Here is a 24,151-nt window from a genome sequence, read left to right as displayed (position 1 = left end):
ATCTGTTGTTACCTACAGGCAGAGCTGGGACTCACTCATTCCTCTTGGGATGGGAGGTGAGCTCTGGATGCTTACTGACCAGGGTCTGACCAGGTGAAGCCAACCCCTGTTCAGGTTGCAGCACTCATCTCCCTCAGGACTGGGGATGAGGTGTGTTAGATGCTAAGACTGATAGGGCATTTATGCAAAAGAAACCCCAGTATGAGATTTTTTTTCTCCTGGATGGTTAGATTAAATGCACTTTCATTTTCACATGATCCTTTATTTTACATAAGAAAGCATCATGATATAAAATGCCTGAAATCAGTTCCCTTTATATAAATAAATAAATGTTAAAAATACAAATTGAATTGCCAAAAAAAAACTGACATAACATTTCACAAGAATATGTACTAATCAAATAAAATTATGTGCCACAAAAAAGGATCATGAAAAAGAGTCCTTTCAAGTTCATGTTTAAAGAGATTTATGCCCTGTGAGAAAAATAGAACAAAAGTTTACGTTTGATGTGAACAGTTAAGTCATCATCTGAATTTCAAGGAAAAATTCCCCCATGTTATCAGATGAGGGTGATTTCACAACCGCTGAGCCATGCACCAGACAAGGCATAAGAACTGGGAGGGCATAATCTGTGTGTCCCCACAATGACAGTCTTCAGGCAATGGTATCCCATACACTTACAACTCTGCCATCAATAGGCCACGTTCAGTCTCAGGACTGAGTAAGGATACAAGCATGGACAGAGGAGCCGCTAACTTCTAGGTGTTGGAGCCCCTCAGGCTACCTAAGTTCCTAGAAAATGATCCTTAATCAGCTGATAGCCAAAATAGGTGACCAAGGCCTTGAAGTCCAGTGACACAGATCATGGATGTATATTAACCTTAACTTAGAAAAAATTTTTTTAACAAACAGGCATTAGAGATGCTCACCTCAACTCTAAGGCAATATTAATAATTTATCACCACATTCAGGTGTAAGCACTGTCACTTCATGGTGTGTTGGTTCAGAATTCAGAGTCCCAGGCAAGATAAATAATGACTTGAGTTTTGGGTGATCATTCATTGATGTATGACACATACCTGCTGTGTCAGGCACTGCTGATGATCGGAGGAGCTTACAGAAAGAGGAGGAGAATTAACCATAAGTAATCCTATACATAAAGGTTTGAGTGCAAGTTAGGTACAAGATACACAGATTACAAAAACGAAGGCCTTGCAGAGGGACTTGATATAATGTGGAGGTCGGGTAGTTTTGCTCAGGGAGACCTGAAGGATAGACAGGAGGTAGCCTGGTGGATAGTTCTAGATGGAAGATGCAAATTGGAACGAGAACTGAAAACTTTGCAGTCTGTCTGAAATGTAACTGGCAAGAAAGGATGATAAAGAAGCAAACAGGGACCTGGAACAGGCCAGGCAGTAATGGTCATGGGTTGAAGTTTAGCATGCCAGAATCAGATATTTTTTTAAATCATATTGTTCCCCTGGTGTCCTAAGAGTCAATGGATTTGAAGGGGGCAGGGCAGAGGAGCAACCAATGAAGGGATTGCCTAGGCTACCGACACTCATTGTTAGAGCAGAATAGTGGTGGTAGAATGAGAAGGAAATGAGACATTTGGGTTATATTCTTGGAGATACCAATTGATAAAGCTTGGGGTTGAATTATATGTAGGGGAAGAGGGAGAGAGGCCACAGATGCATCTCAGGTTTCTGGCCCAGGCGATTAGACGACTTAAATATGCCAGTTAGTGAAACGGGTGATTTGGGAATTGAGAGTCCCACTTGGGACCTGACATTCCAGAGATGGCTGGGTGACATCCATGTAGAGATGTTGAACAGGAAGTCAACAGTGTGAGTTTGGAGTTCAGAAAGCCTGTGGAAATAATTACCCCAGGCCAATTCTGATAGGAACTGGTCAGGAGAAGCAGTTATTAGTTAAGGGAATCCTGATTCACGGCCACTGTACTTGGTGGCATCTTCTTTATTGAAAGGGGAGTTTAAAAAGCAGGGGCTCGGGAGTCAGATGATACGGACTTGAATTCCGGTTCCTCCATTTACTAGCAGCACGGACATGCTCACATTGTTTTAGTAACACTTCCCCCACTCAGCAACCTTCCCTGGCTCCCTGTTGTCCAGTGAACAGCATCAGAATCCATATTCTCATATAAAAGCCTTTGCACAGAGCCCCCAGCGTAGCCTCCCCACCCCATCTTCCACTTTGTGCTGACCTCATCCTCCAGTCCTCTCCTGTGCTGTCTCCTACTCTTACCCTCCCTGTGTGCCCTCGCCTTCCCTCTTTTATCAACCTGCTCCTCTGAACTGGAACACCTATTTTGATGTCCACCTATGGCACCTAGCATTTGTTCTCTTACTGATTCATTTCTGTGCTTCTGGCTGTGATTTCCTCTGGGAAGCCTTTTACAATCATGTACCTCCTCCTCCAAGTTCCTCTACCCCTAGCACAGAGAGAGGACTCCGTCCGCATCACGGGAGAAGAAGCTGCTTCCTTTCATTACGACTTCTTGTCTTTCCATTTCCAATCCTTACCTCTCTGGCCCCCAGCACACCTGTGCATGATGTAGACATACACGGATGTCAGAGGAAGGGGCAGGCAGAATAGTTTTTTTTTTTTTTTTTTTAAAGAAGCATTTTCTCTTATGTCTGGAACTCCCTAACGTTTGTCAGTGCTTCTGAAACACAGACCAGATTTCAAGATTAAGGCTGAAGTGTAGAGCTTGACATGGCTGCTGCCCCGGCATCCCGTGTGCATGAGCTCACCAGGCTTGTAGACCTAGCACATGCCTTTAACCATAAGGATTTTGTCTCCCTGATCCTTCTAGGAGTTACTGCAAGAGCTCAGACACCTCAAAATCAAAGTGGAAGAGTTGGAGAATGAACGGAATCAGTATGAGTGGAAGCTGAAGGCCACTAAGGTAAAGGGCGGGGCTGATGTTCATGGGGACAGCACAGAGGCCCTGTGGGGGAGGGTCTAAGGTCAGACTCAGAGTTTCCAGGAGCCTAAATTTGAAAAACACAAACTAGGCTGGTAGTGTGGTGCAGTGGGTCAAGCTGCTGTCTATGACGCCAACATCCCATATCACAGTGCTTTTTCAAGTCCTGGTCACTCTGCTTCCAATCCAGTGCCCCACAAACACACCCGGCAAAGCAACAGAAAATGGCCCAACTTCTTGGGCCCTTGACACCCATGTGGGAGATCCAGATGGAGTTCCAGGCTCGTGGCTTTGGCTTGGCCCAGTCCTGGTTATTTCCATTTGGGGAGCAAACCAGCAGATGGAAGATCTCTTTCTCTCTGTGTCTCTCCTTCCCTTTGCAGCTCTGTCTTTCAAATAAACAAATCTTCGAAAGGAAGGGAGGAAGGGAGGAAGAGTGCAAGCCAGTCCTACTGTGTGGACATGCAGTGGTGCTCAGACAATGCAGCACCAAGGCTTGATCCACGAACACTCCTCCTGGGGAAAGCCTGTGAGATTCTGAGCTGCTAAAGTGCAGTAACTGAGTCTCCTTCCCCTTGCCGAGTCCCACAGCTCCTGACTGAAGGTGGACCGGGGGGGCTGAGTGATCAAGCGAATGAGCCGGTAGGCACACTGTTAGGCAGTGAGCTGGGGAGTGCAGAGGTGATGAGTCCTGGACAGATGAATTTCAGCATTATGTTGGGTTCATCTTGCTAGGTGTAGCAGTCCCTTTTATAACTAGTTTTTCCAAAGATAGGCATACTTGATTTTAGAAATTGATGTATTCCTAAAAATGATTTAAATCATTTTTTCCCCATTCAAATTCACCTGGGAAGCTTTCTGTTTAAAGGACACAAAGAATAAATTCTTTGGTTGGGTGGAGTTGAGAGACGAAGCTCTCACAGCCTAATACTCATAGTAGAAAAATTTCAGACCATAAAAGAAAAATTAAAGGAATAAATCACCTAAGAGCGGTCATTATTACTTTTTCCTCCCATGTATTTTTCTCTGTCTTTGTGGTCTTTCTGTCTCCTAATTTCTTTCTTAATTTCTGGTATTGACCAGTTATATGCAGTTTTACACCATGCTTTTTTCATTTAAGTTTTTTTGATTTCCATTTTATTAAAATGCTAAACATGATGTTAATATGCACTTAAAATTCCAGAAAATAAATGTAAAATAATTTGCTTAACCATTTTACAGATGATAAAACTGAGATACAAACTTTCTCGAGAACTGATAGCTAGATAGTACCAACCAGCTCCATCTATCTTCTATTTTTGTCTGAATATAGCCTTGTATGAAGATAATCCAAAAGATTTGTAGAAAATTGAATTAAAATGTTTATGTATATAGACATAAAATATGTATATATGTAAAAATGCTTATTTTAGTATAAAATATTTGAATTTCATGCAGTTTTTATCATAATATACATTTTCCATGAAATTTTTGAAGACCTTGTCTATATATGATCTCAGTTTTTCTGTACAAACAAATTTATCTTTAATTCCAGTTTTCCTAGAACCTTTTGAAACACTCTTGTGTGTGCTATACTTCACACTCACTAATTCTGGATGCATTGCTTTGCTCATTGGCTCTGAACTTTCTTCCATTATGGTGCTTCAGTCAACCAAGTCCTGTCTTGGTGAAACCTTTGAAGTGTACATACCTCTGTTAGAAGACCAAATAACTCTTTTCTTTTTAAGTTACATAAACTCTTTGCCTTAGCATGTAGAAATTTGAAAAGATAAGTGTTATTTAATAATTACCAGGTGTGAAGCACTTCCTACATGCCAGGATACACCAAGTCCTTTGCATGTATTTTATCATTTAATCCATAAAATATCTCAGTAAGTATACTTTATTATTTTCATTTTTACCTGTAGGGAAACAGGCTCAGAGTGGTCAAGGCGAGGTTCAGATCCAGTCTATGCTGCTCCCCTGTTCTCATCCTCTTTTCTGTATCATTCTGATTTACTGCAGTAAAAACCTACACTGTTTCTGAAAGTTCTTCAGTTTTTGCTGAAGGCTTCTCAGTCCCTAAAGGTGAATCATCTTCCAGTACAGTGTCTATAGGCCATGGTCCATGAGTTGTTTTTTTTTTTTTTTTTTTGGACAGGTAGAGTTAGACAGTGAGAGAGAGAGACAGAGAAAGGTCTTCCTTCTGTTGGTTCACCCCCCAAATGGTCGCTGTGGCTGGAGCTACACTGATCTGAAGCCAGGAGCCAGGTGCTTCCTCCTGGTCTCCCACGCGGGTACAGGGCCCAAGCACTTGGGCCATCCTCCACTGCCTTGCCTTCCCAGGCCACAACAGAGAGCTAGACTGGAAGAGGAACAACTGGGACTAGAACCCAGCACCCACATGGGATGCCACGGTGCCGGCCCCGGTCCATGAGTTTAATGAGGCCCAGCACTGGTGGGGACCCAGAGCACGCATCTGTACCTGCCTGCCTGCCAGTCTGTGTGGCTGTCTCGAGCCTCTTGCCACACAGCTCTAGCCTCAGTGGCTGTGGCATTGATGGCAGCAGCACTACTTTGTCCTCATGTTCAGATGAGAGCTTCTGGGCTTTTGTTGGCCATCCTAGCAGTGGGGGCAGCTAACCTCTAACAGAACATCTGGTAGTTTCTGGCCTATTCTGTGGGCATCGGTACAAGGGAAGTTGGGTCCAGTCACTTAGTCTGTAGATCCACAGTACATACAAAGGTAACTCCATCGGGAGGCAGGGCTCAGAAGCAGCCTCCTAGTACCAGGTGCTAGGCTGCCTCAACAGGCCCACTTACTAAAGTCTTACCTTGGGACCTGCAGCAAGCATCAGTCGTGTAGATTCCTAACAGAGACCAGCATCCATCCAGCCTGCAAAGAAAGGGAGAAACAGGCATAGAGAGACACAAGGAAGGTTAAGGTAATATCTTCCAAAAAGAGTCTCTCATGGAAATAGGTGTTTGGATTGAGAGCCTCTAGGCTAGGGTTTTCAGAAGCCACTGTCACTGTTAATTGTAAACCTGTGGGCCCCAAGGCCCTGAGTGAGCTATGAAAGACTACTCCAAGGCTGCATTTCTTAGCAAGCAGTTTAGCACAGAGAGACCTGGCTGTCTGCCTCTGTAAAGACCAGGTCAGGGGCCGGCGCCATGGTGTAGCGCCAGTTTGAGTCCCGGCTGCTCTACTTCCTATCCAGCTCTTTGCTGTGGCCTGGGAAAGCAGTAGAAGATGGCCCAGGCCCTTGGGCCCCTGCACCCAAGTGGGAGACCCAGAGGAAGCTCCTGGCTCCTGGCTTCAAATCAGTGCAGATCCGGCTATTACGGCCAACTGGGGAGTAAACCAGTAGATAGAAATATCTCTCTCTCTCTCTCTCTCTCTCTCTCTCTGCCTCTCTGCCTCTCTGCCTCTCTCTGTGTAACTCTGACTTTCAAGTAAATAAATAAATCTTTAAAAAATAAAATAAAATAGAAAGAGCAGGGTGGGGCAAGGCTCTACAGTGAATAGGGGAGTAAGCAAATATACCCCTCAGCTCTTTTTTCCTTTATTTGCTGTCTCTGTCCCATTTGGGGGAAGATTAGAGACAGTGGCCTCAGGGACCCCAAGCCTTATAAGAGTGGCCCTCATCTGTCCCATTACATCTGGGGTTGGTGGAGCCCTTGCTGGGCAGGCAGGCCGGCCTGACTTACATCCTGGCCTGGTCACTGAGTAGTTCTTTCACTTTGACACTGAATGTTGCACAAATTCTGTATTCTTCCCAGTGGCTTGAAGGGCTGTTGCTTCCCTCCGTACTTTCTTGTGAGGATTGATCTAAGAAAGAGCACAGAGGCTGAGGCAGAGGTGCTAAACCAAACACAACGCCCCTTGTGCAGAAGGAACCACCGACAGGACCAGTGCTCATTTGGTACTTTGAAGTTATTCAGCATTTAACATGGGCCTCTGTGGGAAAGGACAGTCCATATAAAACCCTTGACAACTGGTTTGTTAGCACACAGGGAGATATGGCCAGAGTAGGATCCTTTGTATTGTATTCCATTGGCTTTGAGAACAATAGTAATAGCATTTATTGAGCACTTGATAGACAGATTGTATTAGACTAACTTGCTCATTACTATTGTATTAATCCTCACTGCAGTCTCAGGAAGTAGCTGTTCTTTTCCCCTGTTTTACAAACGAGCTGTGACTCAGAAAGGTTATCTTACTTGTCCACAGTTACCTAACTAGAAAATTAGAGAATCTAGGTTTGCTTGATGCCAAAGTCAAAGTGCCTCTCTACACAGTCCTGATCTTTAATGAGTATGGGAAAGCATGCACAACCAAACCTACTGTTGTGTGTGAAACTTAATCTGCTCTGTTTAATGGAGACGTGAACATCATGTAATGCAGCTCCCCGTGTGCATGGATGCATAGAGGAAGATGTGTGCACCCTTGTGTGCTACACGTGCATACTTGTTTTGGGAAAGTATATATGCTAAGCACACTTGAATTCTTGTGTGTACTTATATATGGGTGAGGATGCAGAAGCAGTGACTGCACAAAAGGTGGGGGAGCATTGAGGGAGGGAGAACTCCACCACCAGGAGCGATTTGATTTCTGTTGCATTTCCTGTGTGGGGTGGAAAGATGAAAGCTGCATGCACTTGTTAGAGCAGTGTATCTAAATGCCATTGTGTGGCTGTTTTGGAGAAAGAAAACCATATTTAGAAAGAACCTCTACACTAAGGACAGCACTCCTAAGGCATTCAGCCTCAGCCCTCTGGTCTCACTGATATCTGAGTCTTACAAGGCAGGGCAGAAAAAAGTCTGGTCAAGTAGCAGGTTGCACTGGAAGGTTCAGATTGATGGCTAGATCCGTAGACAGGGCCAGAAGAACTGAGAAGGATAATTCACTCAGCAGAGTTCCACCCTTTGGGGAGGGGCAGTGTGCCCCTCTGACTCTCCCCCTCTGCTCTCAATCTTTGATGTGTCCTGGGGTATGTAGATAAATAGTCTTGGGTTCTGACGCAAGCCACTTCATCATGGTTGGCCACCCCTTCTGACCTGATAGGGATCCTCTTGCTCTTCCAGGCCGAGGTAGCCCAGCTGCAAGAGCAGGTGGCCCTGAAAGATGCAGAAATTGAGCGTCTGCACAGCCAGCTCTCCCGGACTGCAGCTCTCCATGGTGAACACGCAGAGAGAGGTGACTGGCTTGACTGACAATGCAGTTGTCCTGGACCCTCTCTTAAAAGTGGGCATGTGTGTCTATTAATGAGTGTGTGTACGGTTGTGTGAGTAGGTATGCTTTTACATATGTCCATGTATGTATGTGTGCAGGCACTGTGAATTAATGGATACGTGTGTATGTGTGCATGCTTATGTATGTGAGCTTACAAAACATAGCTCTATTGTAGAGTCATGGCTACGGACCCCCTCCCTTACCCAAGAGACAACTACTAAGACTTTTCTTAAGTGCACAGTGTTCCCTGGAGCTCTGTTAATTGTGCAACCATCTCTGGAGCTTTTACTGAGAATGGAGGAAATACACAACTTTCATTTAATTGAAAACCCTTGCTTCCATGTTATCACCAAAGGACGGGCTTTAGCAGTTCAGTCATTTCATGGATACCTGCCTGATACTTAAACAAGGCCCTGAGGTTGCAAAAACAAATCAGTTCTTTTTCATGTTTTCGATCTCAACTCAAATGTTATCTCTCAGAGAGACCCTTTTTGGCCATTCTACTTCCAGAAGGTGCCCCTTGTCCTGTTCTCTTATGTCAGCATCCTCCTATTTTTTTTTTTTTCTCTTCATAGCACTTAATTTAACTTTTCAGTACTCTGTTTTGGGAGATCTTACAGTATAGACTGTCATTACCACTCTGAGGCAGGGAGTGTCTCTCATATCTGCAGAGTCCAGCACAATATTTAACCAATGATAGGCACCTAAGAAATACTTATTGGATAAGTGAAAGGATGATGATTGGCCTCTGAGGTGTCCAAGTCTTGCTGACTAGCAAATGTTTTATATTTATGGTTATTTGCTGTGTGTACAGAAATTTCATACATCTTTCAACTTTTTCTCTTTCCAAGAGACTACAAAGCAATGCTGGAGCGGATCATATAGTCCCATGAATTGGTGCCACAACACAGTCTCTTCTTGGCCTTAGTGCTGCTAAGCTTGGATCCCTACCTGGGGTGTGGGAGCCATACAACGATTGCTTAGGCTAGAGAGGGAAATTAGTGAACACCATGCTCATCCCTCTCCCAGCCTTTCTTAGTGTCTTCCCAAACCACTGGGTGTGTCACCTACCTAACTGTGGAGGTTGAGTCCCACAGAGATATCCTGCACCATCTGAAATGCCAGATCTGGACAGAGAGCTCCCCGTGATGTGACTTTTAGGTCAGGCAGCCTTCTCAGTCTACTCCATGCTCCCTGACATTCCAAGCCATCTGGGCTCTACCGTACTCCATCATTGGGTACCTCCTGGAATTGGTCCTTTGGTCATTTGCTGCTTAGGTTGGGTTCTGACCAATTAATTGAGATTTGTCCATCTACCTGGAGCTTATCACTCTGCCCCCCATAAACTGGACTACAGAGTTGATATCAGCTGCCAGAAACCTAAGATAATGAGCAAGTACTCTCCATTTCACTCTGAAAAAGACTGCTTACAACTATGTACACAAAGTCCATAGATCTCTTGTTTTCCTTGTTTGATGTAACAAACATTCCAAAAGAAAACTGGTGCCTATACTTTAGTTCCTTGTCTCTGTACTTTGCTTACACTCGCATAGACAACCATATTCCTTTTGCAATACTCATTTTAAGGGTAAGTGTAGGTCCTTCTTTGAAAAAAGCTGTATGCCAATTTCTAGACTCTAAGTATATGGCAGATGACCTCTTGCTCATTTAGGCATTGGCCTTTGACATGGTTCTCTGGACCAGTCTGGGAAGAAGTCAGTGAGCCCCTGTCGGGTCCAAAGTGAGAGAAAACAAATGAGTTTTTCACCACAGACTGACAGATTCTTCAGACCACAGGGAAGTTCTGTGAGTTTATGATAAAATTATTTTCCCTTAACCATAGTATTTGTTTTAACATATTTATTGACACATCTAAACATTGGTTAGTCAATTCTGACTATACAAACTGCCTATATTAAGCCAACTGCCAAACTATTTTAAATAATTTTTCCCAGTCTTTATTCAGTTGTAGAATTTTCTTTTTTATTTGAAATTTTCTGCTTATAATTCTGTTGGCCTATATGATTTTCTCCAAAATCAGTCCGGGTATGTGGCTACTCAAGTTATAAAGGCTAAGAACTGCTTCTTCTATATTAGACATTATATTATCTGTGTTCTTGGGAGATGTTGGTTGTGAATGATTTTTGAGTTCTTCTGTGTCAACTTGAGTAAATGGCATTTTGATTTTGCTGTTAAATGTCTATGAACAGTAGGTAGAATATTAGGTTCTTTCATTTAATAGTCCGAAAAAGCATGTAATGAGACTGACCCTATGCCAGATAGTATTTTAAGCACTTTAGAGAAATAATGAAGCCCATATTCAGATGGAAGATTTTCAAGTTTGAATTTAAGTAATGTTTTAGCATGTGTGGTCAATGGATTGTGTTTATGTCAGTGGTTCTTTCTATACTTCAATTTTTATAGACCAAGAAATTCAACGCCTGAAAATGGGGATGGAAACTTTGCTTGTTGCCAATGAAGATAAGGTAAGATGGTCATTGAGCAGCTTTGTCCTTTCCCTGTGCTGACAGCTTTGGCTCTGTATAGTCCCCACTGGTCTCCAGTACTCTGAATAGTGCCATGCCCATCAAACCATTGATTCAAGGATCAGGAGAATGGTTTCTACATCCTGGGGACTTGGCCTCACCCACCTGTTTGTGACTTTGCTGCCTGGGAACTTTGCCTAAATGGAATCTTCCAAAAACAGATTAGATCCCTGCCTATTCCTGCTAGTCTGGGGAAAAGTTACTCCTGTGGTTATTGCCAGTATCATAGCTCCTGTTGAGACTACTAGCAAAACTCAGGAATAGGCCACCAACCTCCAATATATATAATCTGGTGTAGAACCATCATAGAGACACTTGGAAGCGTGCAGTACCCTACCACATTGTATTCTTCCCATCGAATTCCTTCATAATCATAAAATATTCATCTCTAAATATAGAGCTCCTATCTGACGTAAACATCATCTCTAAGGATCATAATCCTGTATTTTATAAATGAAGAAGGTCTCTGCTTTGAAAGAAAGAATTTCCTCTGGGAATTTCCTTTGTTGTATAAGGTCTCTCAGACTCCTGAGGAATAGGTGGGTGTATTAAGATAAAGAAGACAACCTTATTGTAGTCTTTGTGTGTGTTTGGTTGGGGGGAAGTTCAGAGGGTAACCCAGGACTAGGAGGCTAATTTCAATGACTGTTTCAGAAAGGTAAGGAGACAGTGAGTTTCATGCTTCTGGGAATGTTAAGCCCCACCAAGCACATCTTAAACAGTGACTGTTGACTCATAATCTTCAGTTAATCATGAGTGCCGACAGCTGCCTCTGAGGCAATCCACTGGGACTTCAGTTCATTGGGTGGTCCTGGACATTCTCTGAGGTACTCTTTAGATCCACATGGGGTATCTGCTGAGCATAGCCTGGGCTCCAGCATCTAAGTTAGTGTGTTTAAATCTGCCCTCACACCATGATAGGACCGTCGGATAGAAGAGCTCACTGGGCTGTTAAACCAGTACCGGAGGGTGAAGGAGATTGTGATGGCAACTCAAGGTAAGACAAAAGGCAGTCCTACCATTCTCTCCCAAACATAGTCTATCTACTGTGTTACTGTGTTAAATCTAAGGGCAGTCCTGTGAGAAAGTTCTTTACCTCCATTGGCAGAAGATCCCCTACTCGAGATTGTTTGCACTATCCATGGATGGTGGGAAATTGGCCACTGTTGATTTCCAGAAGTTTTGTCAAGTGGTAGTGAGCTCAGAACTTCCAGGGACTATCTGTATCACCCTGAAAATAGAACTTTCAATTTCATCCCCTTGTGGTGGTCACAATTTCATCCCCTTGGGGGAGGGGGAGTCTCTATTGTAACTTCCAGGATATCCCTTACAGACAGCAAGTAAAATCAAAAATCTACTCAGATCAAAAATCTACTCAGAACTCTCAGTGGGGGGATAGAGTTTGTTCTCCTCTCAGAGAACCTTTTTTTTTTTTTTTTTTTAGAATTTCAATTATCTTAAAAAAAGATTTATTTATTTACTGAAAAGTGGAGTTAGAGAGTAAGAATGGCAGAGGCAAAGAAAGAGAAGCCTGCCTTCTGCTGGTTCACCAACAGCCAAGGCTGGGCCAGACCGGAGCCAGGAGCCAGGAGCTTCTTCAGGGTCTCCCACATGGCTGTAGGGGCCTAAGCACTTACGTGATCTTCCACTGCTTTCCCAGGCCATTAGCCGGGAGCTGGATTGGAAGTGAAGCAGTCAGGATTCACACTGGCATCCATGTGGGATGTCGGCTTAACCCTCTATAGCACGGCGCTGGCCCCTCCTAGAAAATCTAAATCTTCAGCAGCTCAGATGACATTCTGGGACCCCTGCTTGAGTCTCTGTGTATCTGGGTTCCCACAGGATGTCATAAGACATGGATAGCTGTTGTGCTTTGTATGTTCTGCCTCGACTAAATGCGATATGTAGGCACCATCTGTGTTCTTGTGATACCATGGTATGTACACCAGGCTGTGCACCTTGGTGTTCAAGCTTTTGACCTGGGATCCCATTGCAGATCCTGCAGAAGCAGCTATTTCACAGAAGAGGGCTGCTTTGTTATTTAGGGATTCTTCAGGAACTTTTGATTCTGGCTGAGCTTTTGCCTCTTCATGGGAAGAAACCAAGCCTCTGCAGGGTTGTGGTTGACTAGTCTGTGCCCAGGACCTCTGCCCACTGCCACACACACATCCCAGCCCTCTTTTCTCTAATCCTTTGGGATCTTGGGTCAAGTCACTATTAGGACCTAATTGCCTGTGGCCAGAGGCCTTGCCTTAGTTTCATAGGTGAGTGTTGACCTTGAAATGACTCTCATAACAGGCCTTGCTCAGCTGCCCTCAAGCATTTAATGAATCAAACTCTTGATGTCCCTCTGTGTATTTCTTGGTTTTTCTTAATGAAGGAGAAACAATGTTGGGATTTTGTTGGACAACTATGGTTTCTGAATCTTTCACACAATAATGATCCACCTCATCTGCATTAATGCTTCCAGGACCCTCAGAGAGAACTCTCTCCATCAATGAAGAAGATCTGGAGGGAAGCTTCAGAAAGTGGAACACCTCAAATAAAGACCCTGAAGAATTATTTAAACAAGAGGTACCTGTTTTCATCCATAATGTAGGGTTTCAGCAGCCGTCAGAGCTTGTCTTGAGGTGAGGGGAAGATCTAGTCAGACATCTGTCAGGGACACATCTTGACCAGTGAATAATTAAGTCAAGGGAGTGGTTCCAAGCCCTGGGGAGAAAAATGAGGGGAGGGACCAGGACTCAGGCCTGTACTCTAGCTTGGAGCAGCATGATAGATGGTGGAATGGTCAAGCATTGTAATTTTCCTTTCGAATCAGGTTGTTTATTTTTGTCTCTTTTCTATGGAATGTAAATCTAGACCAATGGTAGCATTTGTTTTGTTTACCACCATTTCTTTATGGTTTGCATTAATGCCTCCTCCTCTGTAGGATGTAACACATATTTGTTGACTTAACCACGCATCTTGCTCATATAGAGAGATAATTAACTCCTAAAGTGAGACATCTCTTCTTTACACATATCCTCTTGCAGTCTTGATAACCAACATAGAACTTTTCTTTCTTTTGTTTGTTTATGTAAAATCGACTCTTATTGTATGAATCTCACAATAGGCAAACAAGCTAATAGATCCAGATCTCAGGTAGAGGAAGGGCTTCAGCTTATGGTCAGCTTGTAAAAAGATTTGTAAATATGCCGAATGGTCAAACAGAAAAAGAATTTAGCTATAGCTCAAAGCATTTTAATTAAGAGAGGAGCAAATATGTCATCCAGTGACCTAATTACAAATCAGAACAAGTACCCCAGGTTGCTGGCGATTACAAAATAGCAGGAACCAAACGTTGCTTACTACTTTTGTGTGGTCACTGCAGTGAGCACTCTATGTGGCTCACCTCTTATTCTCCTAATGACACCCCACTTGGGTCCTTGTGAGGTTCAGAGAGGTATATAATTTACCCAAGACCATACAGTAAGTAGATGGCAGAACTTGGACTTGGACCTAGGGCTATCTGACCACAAAGCCCAGGCTTTTAATAACTATGTTATATTGCCAGTGTTCTTTCTATAGTATATTAACAAGATCCTGGGCTGTGAGGAAGCAGTCATTGTGGTCAGCAGAACACTGAAGACATAGCCCTGTGTGCTTTGAATAACTGCTGTTCATGCTGGCTCCACTAGGGCTGCGCTTTTCTTTCTTGCCTTCTTGGTGAGGCCATTCTCATTTCTCAAAATTCATCTCAAGTCTTCTCTCTTCTAATGGCCTCCACAACCTTCCCATGAGTGAGGAGAGGGAGGAAGCCCCTTCCCTCTATTCCTATATTATGTTTAAGTGTTAGTGCCATTAAGGACATGTTGCATTATTTGTTTTATCCTGTTTGCTTATCTAACTTCCAGCAGTGGGGAGTGCTTGTTCCACACCTAGTGTAGGGCCTGGCAGGCAGTTGATGTTGCTCTTGTTTGTTGAGTGACTTTTATCAGTAAGGATTCTCTGAATGCAAACAATAGACATTGACTGTGTAACCTAAGCCAAAAGGGAATGTTTTGGGGAGGGTATTCAGGGACTCATGGAATAAAAGGAAAAACAAAAGAACTATGTTTAGAAAGGGCAGGAGCAGCAAAAGCCCAGGAACCTCGGTCTCAGGACTGTATTGCTAGGATATGAACCTTGTCTAAGGTTTGGGGCCCAGGAAGAAGCGGAATTAGCTGGAATGATATGCCTACCCCTTGGCATCTTGAAAGATCCAAGTGCCAATATTGATGTATCCACCCTGGGACAGAATGTGGCTCCCCAAAGGAATTTTCCAAAGAAGGGGAAAGGGTGATAGATACTTCCCAAACAGTAACTTTACTCCATGGTGACATTTCTGTTTCTGGTGCAGATACCTCCAAGATGTAGCTCCCCTGCAGTGGGGCCTCCTCCGCTTCCACAGAAATCACTGGAAACCAGGTAGGAGGTCTGGGCATTTCTCTGGAGCCTCTGTGTTCTTAGGCTCCTTCTGGGGACTCCTGAAGTAGATATTGGCCACGCAGGATTAGCACAGGCACCCTGTCCCCGCCTGCCCTTTCATAGTCACCAACCAGGTCTCTCTCCTGGCTGCACAGGTACTTCCCTTCCCACAGGATGAAGGTCTGGAGCATTGTCACTGAGAAAAAACTGGCCAGGGAAAGGGGTTGGAGCCTCAAAGGACTGGAGGCTTGCAAACTCATTCATGCCTCCCCGCAACCCGCCCCTGAGTGGCTCTCTGGAGCTGAGAGCATCCTGTGATATGTGTCTGTATTTTCCATCAGTCCCTTGGCACTGTCCTTCCCACTCCCAGAGTAAATCTAGACATTTGACCACCCAGGCTTTCTAGGGAGGATCAAGTCTCCTCCCAGAGAAGTGAGTCCAGTTGCTTTGGGGATGCTGCACAAAGCACTGAACTTAATGGACGGGCTTATGGGATCACTTCACTGCAACCTATCTGGTTCCCTCTAACTGAACCCATTTCCAGTTAGTATGTCACCTCCTTGAAATGTGTTTCCAAGTTGTGACCTATGTCAGGAAGCTATGGAGATTTCACCACCACCAATAGGCTCTCTCAGCCAAGGTGTCTGGGGAAGATGGCCACAGGCATGACAGAAGTCTCATCAAAATGGTGCTGACTCGTAGAGCCCGTTTCCCTGAGAGTGGTTGTTCCTCAGAGAACAATGGCAATGGCAGAGGGTGACTGGCCAGTCATTAGTTTTGCACAATAAGAAATTTGGTTTATGAGTTCACTCAGGGGAAGTCAACACTGAGGGACTCACGCTGACCCGACCCATGAGACTGATTTATGAACAGAAGTTCACATAAACTGAGAACTATGATGGCCAAGGAGACTTGTTACAAGGTGACCCTTGCCCCTTCTCTGCACACCCCCCCCCCCCCAATTTGGCATCCTTCTCTGCAAAATGACGCCCATGTAAGCAGAATTCCCGTGGGCGTGCAGAGCCAGAGCAGAGGGTTGGAGGATCCTAGCAAGTGCTGCTTTGGAGCTATGGTTGACTTATATGCTCATCTCCATTCTAAGCTCCATTTTCCCTGGATAGTTCTTAGACACACACAAGCCAGTATCATTGCTTTTCCTTTTTTTTTTTTTTAAAAAAACTCTGAAGAGATAGTCTTTTTTATAACTATTTAATAGTCACCACCCATTATGCAACAGAATTAAGTATACTTAGCTTTCTGAGCAATGCCAAGGACATGTTATTGATATTTAAGTGATGTCCACATGGCCTCACCAATACATTGTCAGAGTGGTCTCATCTTACACAGAATGGCTGTTGTGAGAGGGTGATGTTTTTCCTGACCTTGTCCCTAAACCTAAGAAAAACTATTGGTTAAGCATTTGAAATGTCATCAATGTGAATGATCCCATGTACCTCCTTCTCTAGTAACTATTTCTTTATTTTCTTTTGGGTTTCTCCAGGGCTCAGAGAAAACTGTCCTGTAGCCTAGAAGACTTGAGAAGTGAATCTGTGGATAAGGTCAGCTCATATATCTATCTGTTAGGATGACTGACTGACTTCTTTAGGCCCAGCACAATGTTGATGCAGATAAGATTTTGGTCCCTACTTTGTGAGGCTTGTATAAGGTTTCTGGGGAGACAGCACTCACATGAACATTTTTGAAAAAACCAGGCAGCTCTGGCTCAAGACGTTGTAGAGGCATGGCTGCCTGGAGTTCATGAGAGAAGTTAAGATAGGCCAAGGCATGGGGAAGTGCAGGGATACAGGCAGGTTTTAGGAAATGGTGGGGATCAGGAGACAAAGAGCCATGCATCAGATCACACCCAAAGAGATCTTAAATACTTATCCTACTTCTCCAGGGCCCTTGGAGGCATTGCAGAGGTTTGGAATGAGGAAGTAATGTGGGTAAAGGAAATGACCCCAGGATTAAGGTCTGGATTAGTTTATAATATTGGACTGGGAGTTGTTTTAAGAGTCTGGAGAGACAGAAGGGCTCTGTGGCTTCTTATATGAGGGTAGCCCTTGATCATGTGGGTGGACTCCATGCAGAAAGGAAGGGTCAAAGGCTGTTGAGCTTAGTCATGAGACACTACGGAATCCTGCCCTGATAGAAATCCTTCAGTGATCCCATGCTGCCTACCCTCCCCTGGTCTCCAGCAGCATGCCAGCCAGAACTACATAAGCTCGAGTCAGGAGCCACAGACTCATTCAGTGTCTTTGTTCCCATGATCATGTGCCTCTTGCTCCCCCTGGTCACGTTGCTGGCAACTGCCCAGGACATCTGTCCCTGGGATTGGAAAAGGACTTGTGTTTCTTCCCATGAATGGGGATTTTCTGACATGAAGATGAGGTTTGAAGCAGGCTGGTGGTCCTGGGTAGTGTTGTTTGTGACTAACACAGGTTTCTTTATCTCCACATCACTGAAACCATTTCTTATCACTCCATAGAGTGTCGATGGGAACCAACTCTCCCTGGTGGCAGGATCCAAGGTACATTAAATTCATGTCCCCATCACTTATTTATGGTTGTATTGTTTTCTAGAGTGTTTTAATTTAGCAAGATGCAACTTTTGTAACTTTAGAATATGTTAATCACAAGTACTAAGAAGGCAAGAGGAAACATACAACCTTATTCCTCATTTTATTTTTATGTCACCCAGCTGTATAATGTGCTTTTATCACCATTATATGTAGGATAGGATTTATTATTATCACCTCCATTTTGTAAGTGCAGAAAAATTAATCTTTAACAAAGCAGTCTACATTTAATTACTGGAAAGGAGGATGTTATGACCTCAACACAAAATTAGAGGGTTGTGACAGCGCTCGTCCTTTTTGCACTGATGTGTCATGCTTACAAAACACAGAGTACACTCAGTCTCCCTCTAATGAACAAGTCATGTTGTAAAAAATTCCATTAGAGGCCGGCGCCATGGCTCACTTGGCTAATCCTCGGCCTGCGGCGCCAATACCCCGGCTTCTAGTCCCGGTTGCTCCTCTTCCACTCCAGCTCTCTGCTGTGGCCCGGGAAGGCAGTGGAGGATGCCCAAGTGCTTGGACCCTGCACCCACATGGGAGACCAGGAGGAAGCACCTGGCTCCTGGCTTTGGGTTGGCGCAGTGCGCCGGCTGTAGCAACCATTTGGGGGGTGAACCAATGGAAGGAAGACCTTTCTCTCTGTCTCTCTCTCTAACTCTGCCAGTCCAAAAAAAAAAAAAAAAAAAATTCCATTAGAACTGATTTTCTCCCAGGAAGCCTGTTGTGGAAGTGGACTAAGTTTCCAGGTTCTTGTACAAATGTCGAGCTCATGATGAACTGTCTTATATAATTAGCAGAATTTCAGTCACACCCAAACACAATTGGTAGCATTTTACGGGAAATGTATTATGAGGCCAATGACATGTCCCTTCTGTGTCCTCTGCCACCCATGTGAGACATAGGGTCTCACAGCAGTTGGACATTTGCCCGAGAGTCTTTTTTTTTTTTTTTTTTTTTTTTTGACAGGCAGAGTTAGAGAGAGACCGAGAGAAAGGTCTTCCTTCCATTGGTTCACCCCCCAAATGGCTGCTATGGCCGGCGCGCTGTGCTGATCCGAAGCCAGGAGCCAGGTGCTTCCTCCTGGTCTCCCATGTGGGTGCAGGGCCGAAGCACTTGGGCCATCCTCTGCTGCCTTCCCGGGCCACATCAGAGCTGGACTGGAGGAGGAGCAACCAAGATAGAATCCAGTGCCCCAACCAGGACTAGAACCCGGGGTTCCGGTGCCGCAGGTGGAGGATTAGCCAAATGAGCCACAGCGCTGGCCTTGCCCAAGGGCCATTTTTTGATTTCATATTAATATGATAGAATGGAGCATCTCTGCCTGTGCAACTCTGTTTAAGAGGAAAGTCTTTCTTGTACTCCACACCTATAGAAGAGGCTTCTCTGCACTTCCATATTCATGGTAGTCGGTGTTTCATTGGAGCAGCTATTCATTAAGCTATCTGGATTATAGAGCAAAAGTCCTCTGTCTGCCTTCCTGTCCAGGTGCTCTGAACACACATTCCCTTGAGCCTGAAGTTAAACTGAAAGGTCCCCTGGTGAACTGAAAGTTCAGCTTCCTGTGGAGGCTGCTCTGTTCCATCCTCCACCCAGCAGTCCCCCCCACCCTGTCCGATGCATATTGTTTCTAAAGTTCATCTGTAAGTGACTCCTGCTTCTTTGCAAGCACAGCCAGCTCACAGGCTCGAGCTTAAGATGTTGATTTGATTACCAAAGAATACAGTGATGTGGTTCTGTGTATGAAGAAAAAAACTTCAGGTTAAAAGACTGATTTTTTTTATGGCTTTGACTATAATCACAATCTCGTGCAACCTCAACTCCTTGAATGTGGCCACTCCTCTACTCACATGCACATATACCACCGTGCTCCCCAGAACTGTCCCACAGATACAAGAATCTATCTGCCGCATCCCCTCACCTTGAGGTCTGACCTTTGCCTTCTGTGACCCAGAGCCTGTAGGACACCCTTGGATTCTTTTCCAGTTCTATTAGACATGTCCCCTGTGCTCCCTAGAGTGTGTATCCACTGATCCTGGCTCTCTCTGTGGAGCCTTTGGAGTCAGTCTGTCTCCCCTAGTCCTGACTGCTCTGCACTTTAATTCCCTTGAGCTCCCTTTGAGTGCTCTGTTCTCTGGTCTGCACATCCCCTTATGTGTATGGGTCACAGTCTTCAGAGCGCTGATTTGGTCAGCTCAGGATCAGCACCAGCTTCTCAGTGCATTCTTTAGGTTGTACTCTGGGCCAGACTTGAGTGTGATCGTCAAGATGTAGTCTAACTTGTACTTTCCTTGATCTAGGCACTGCTCCTCCATATTGCTGTAACTCTAGGACCCAAGACTGATATTTTCTGTGATTCTGTTCACACACAGCCCACTATGCATCAGGCTCTGTGAATAGGTTATTTCATGGCAGTCCTGGGGCAGAGATTGTTGTTCCCTGTTCAGAAATGATAAAGCAGAGGTTCTGAGAGCCTACAGAGCCTTACCCATGTCTGACTCTAAGCCTGGTCTTGTTCCACTCTGGCAGGCTGCTCTCTTCTAGTTTACAGCAGCTGGATAATCAGGTGTGCGCTGCTCCCATGGCTGCCATATCTGTTCCCCATAGCCAGAGTTACAGGAGAGACAAGACTGTGTTTGAGCACTCTGGTTTCCTCCATGTCATGCTTGACAATATACTACTTTCTCCAGCAGTGAGTGAGTTCTTCCCAGCTTTTTTTTTCCCCCTCTTGGCCTAAACGGAGCTCAGAGAGGCCTTTCGGATACCCTTGTTTCCTTTCACTGAGCAGGTCTGAACCCCATCCCGTGTTAGGTGCGTATTCTCTTTGCATCTCAGCTCCCGTGGGAGCTCCCCAGGTGGCCTACACCAGGTTTTTTGACTGTCTTGCTCTGTGTTGGGAGAGCTGTGTGATGACACAACCAGAAATGTGTTCATGAGAACCCTTCTCCCTCCTGCATCTCCTGTGTAATACAGAACTTGGAGAACTTTCATTCTCTAAACTTTTTGAACAAGATCTTCCCATGGCCAGTGTTTCCAACATCTGCCTGTATGTCATAATAACCTAGGATGCTTGTTAAAAATACAGATTCCTGTAGATGCGCATTGTGGCACAGTAGGTTTAAGCCACCGCTTAGGGTTCTACGTCCCAAATCACAGAGTGCTGATTGCAGTTCTGGCTTCCCACTTTTCATCCAGCTTCCTTCCAATGTCCCTGGAAAGGCAGCAGATGATGGCTCAAGTACTTGGATCCTCACCACCCACATGGTAAACTCAGATGGAGTTCTGGGCTCCTGGCTTGGGCCTGGCCCAGCCCTGGCTGTTATGGGCCTTTGGGGAGTGAACCAGCAAATATAAGTTATTTCATTCCTATCGTTCTCTCTCTCTCTGACTTTCAAATGAATGATTGAATAAATCATACAACTGAAAAAAAAAAAAATCAGACTTCAGACTTCTGGGCTGTGCATCCAGAGAGACTGATCGTGGGACTGGGGAGGAAACTGAAATTGATGTTGGTTCTGCAAGTGCCCCAGGTAAATATGAGCATCCAGTGCAGGGCTTAGCATCTGGAAATATTGGTTTTGACCATATGTTTTTGTTTTTGTTTTTGACAGGCAGAGTTAGACAGTGAGAAAGAGAGAGACAGAGAGAAAGGTCTTCCTTTTTCTGTTGGTTCACCCCCAAATGGCTGCTACGGCCAGCGCACTGCGCCGGCCCGAAGCCAGGAGCCAGGTGCTTCCTCCTGGTCTCCCATGTGGGTGCAGGGCCCAAGCACTTGGGCCATCTTCCACTGCTTTCCCGGGCTACAGCAGAGAGCTGGACTGGAAGAGGAGCAACCGGAACAGAACTGGAGCCCCAGCTGGGACTAGAACCCGGAGTACCAGCGCCGCCAGTGGAGGATTAGCCTAGTGAGCCGCGGCGCCGGCCAATTGACCATATGTTTGATCATGTCCAAAATCTACCTCTTGGGTCATCATGAACTTGAAAATCTCAGAGTCTTCATCCTTTAAAATTCTAATTACTTCTATGTCACTGGTCAGTTCTTTTGGAATTATTTAGTAATTTCATCTCTCCTCATATCTCTCCTTTATGAAATTATTTGTATGGGGTTATGTTTAATATTCAATGAATGAACTGAATTTTGGTTTCTAAGACTTTCATTTATAAGCTAAGCTGAATTCAGAAGTGTTTTAGACATTTAATCCTTAGCTAAGTGAAATTTCAAAACCTGTCTCAGTCATGGCAAGTCTTCCATTCATGTTCTGACTTGCCAGTTTCGAAATATGTCTTCTTACTGCTTTTCTGGTGAAACTGCTTCAAATTCTCTTTTCTTTTATTCTCATTCTCACAATGTTTTCCCCTCAGGTTTGCAAATTTAGGGACCATTATATGCTTCTTGACCGATTAAATGCTGCTTTTACCAATCAGCTTGTTCATTTAGGACCCTTTTCATGGCCAAGGTCCAAGTAAAGGGTCTATAGCATTAAAACTGTATCTCATGCAGATGATTATCCTAAGTTCCTTAGGGAATTCTCATTAGAAAGTAGCTTTTTTTTTTTTTTTAATAAGATTTATTTATTTAGGGGCCAGTGCTGTAGCACGCCAGCATCCTACATTTCTGCCACTTCTAGTCCTGGCTGCTCTTCTTCCAATCCATCTCTCTGCTATGGCCTGGGAAACCAGTAGAAGATGGCCCAAGTGCTTGGGCCCTTGTACCTGCGTAGGAGACCCGGAAGAAGCTCCATGCTCCTGGTTTTGGATCGGCCTACCTCCATCCATTGTGGCCATTTGGAGAGCAAACCGGCAGATGAAAACCTTTCTCTCTGTCTCCCTCTGTCTGACTGTAACTCTACCTCTCAAATAAATAAATAAAATCTTTTTAAAAAAAGATTTATTTGTTCATTTGAAAGGCAGAGTTAGAGAGAGACAGGGAGGGAGAGACACAGAGGTTCACCATCTACTGGTTCATTCCCCAAATGGCCACAATGGCTGGAACTGGGCCAGTCCAAAGCCGGGAGCTTCTTCTAGGTCTCCCATGTGGGTGCAGAGGCCCAAGTGCTTGGGCTATCTTCTGCTGCTTTCCCAAGCACATTAACAGGGAGCTGGATCAGAAGTAGAACAGCCAGAACTGGAATCCATATCCATATGAGATGCTGGTGCTGCAGACGGTGGCTTTACCTGTTATACCACAGCACTGGCCCTGGCATGCAGCTCTGTAACCCACTTCCTGTTGTTATCTCTCCCAAGTACGTGCTTTCTTGGTTTGCTTTAACATTATGTTTTCTAGAAAAACTGTTAACACAATACAGACATTGTCTCTGCTGCTTCAAATGTACACTCTAATCCTTGTGATGTAGCGTAGCCTTTGTTTAGATGAGGGCCATACAATTTATGCCTTTGGCCAACCCCTGCAGAAAGCTGCCCTGGCCTGAAATACCAGTCTGGAGAGCAGGGAAACTCAGACCAGACTGACCTAGTCTTCTCTGATGGTATTGTGCATGTGTGTATATACACATATAGGTAAGGGTGCTTCAAAAAAGTTTGTGGAAAATGGAATTAAGGTGTGTTTATTTGGTGCAAACATTTTTGTTTAAAACTCATCCATGGCTTTTTTAATAATATACATTTTCTGTGAACTTTTTCTTGTACCGCTTTGCAAGACACCTCTACTTCCTGCTTAGAGGCAAGTGTAGTCAGCCCTGGATTTGGGCTTAACTCTGTCCCTGTCTCAGTCTGTGGCCTTGGGGCAACTCTCTTCATTTCTCAGAACTCTGGTCCCCTCGCCTGCCCTAAATGATCTTTGAAAGATCTGTGAATCAACCTAAGTGCAAATGGCTCGTGTATCCAAAGATTTCCTAACTGGGTTTCAGTCTGAGACTGAGGATTAATGCAGCCAACTCTCACTCTCTCTCTGTCTCTCCTCTCCCACCAGGACAGCCCACTTCAGGCAGACCACAAATACCCAACGTTACCTGGGAAGCTTTCAGGAGCCACACCCAATGGAGACGCTACCAAATCTATTTCCACCGCTTCCCAGCCTGACGCTGCAGGGAGCAGCCTGCCGCGGCTGAGTGAGTGTCCAGCCCCTGGGCCGGTGGCCTCTGGAGCAGCAGCCTTGATATTTCCAATCATTGTGTGAAATCCTAGTACCTACTGCCACGGCCCACAGCTGGAGAACAAAGAGGGTGGGAGCTGGGACAAGTTAGACTTCAGGGTGGTCCTACTTCTAGAGGCTGTGTATCTGGGAAAGCTATTTTCTAAGGTAAACACTTCAGCGTCCCAGAAAACCAAGCTGTGACCGTATCCTGTTTCCAGCTGCGGTTACTCCACTCTAATTCCCATTTTCTGTTCTACCTCTCTTGAACCCCTGCCTGCCTTTCCCAGGGTTCCTCTTTTCCCTCCCTCTTAGAACACCCCTTTCCGCC

The 24,151-nt window shown here is 44.8% G+C and overlaps 1 protein-coding gene across 31 annotated transcripts in view; it reads left to right on the top strand.

Annotated features, from left to right (window-relative positions):
* Nucleotides 1-24,151, top strand: part of PPFIBP2 (PPFIA binding protein 2) — a 169,320-nt gene that overhangs the window by 124,426 nt on the left and 20,743 nt on the right. For all 31 annotated transcript variants that reach the window (XM_070074030.1, XM_070073995.1, XM_008265596.4 and 28 more), the window contains 9 exons: nt 2,837-2,929; nt 8,012-8,123; nt 10,584-10,645; nt 11,627-11,702; nt 13,176-13,279; nt 15,087-15,154; nt 16,656-16,713; nt 17,643-17,684; nt 23,659-23,797. In XM_070074030.1, the coding sequence (XP_069930131.1) occupies nt 2,837-2,929; nt 8,012-8,123; nt 10,584-10,645; nt 11,627-11,702; nt 13,176-13,279; nt 15,087-15,154; nt 16,656-16,713; nt 17,643-17,684; nt 23,659-23,797 (754 nt within the window). The remainder of the gene's footprint in view (nt 1-2,836; nt 2,930-8,011; nt 8,124-10,583; nt 10,646-11,626; nt 11,703-13,175; nt 13,280-15,086; nt 15,155-16,655; nt 16,714-17,642; nt 17,685-23,658; nt 23,798-24,151) is intronic.

This window comes from Oryctolagus cuniculus, chromosome 1 (genome assembly GCF_964237555.1).
Source record: "Oryctolagus cuniculus chromosome 1, mOryCun1.1, whole genome shotgun sequence".
Taxonomy (NCBI): domain Eukaryota; kingdom Metazoa; phylum Chordata; class Mammalia; order Lagomorpha; family Leporidae; genus Oryctolagus; species Oryctolagus cuniculus.
The sequence above is the reverse complement of the archived record's forward strand: the minus strand, read 5'-3'. Positions and strand labels throughout refer to the sequence as shown.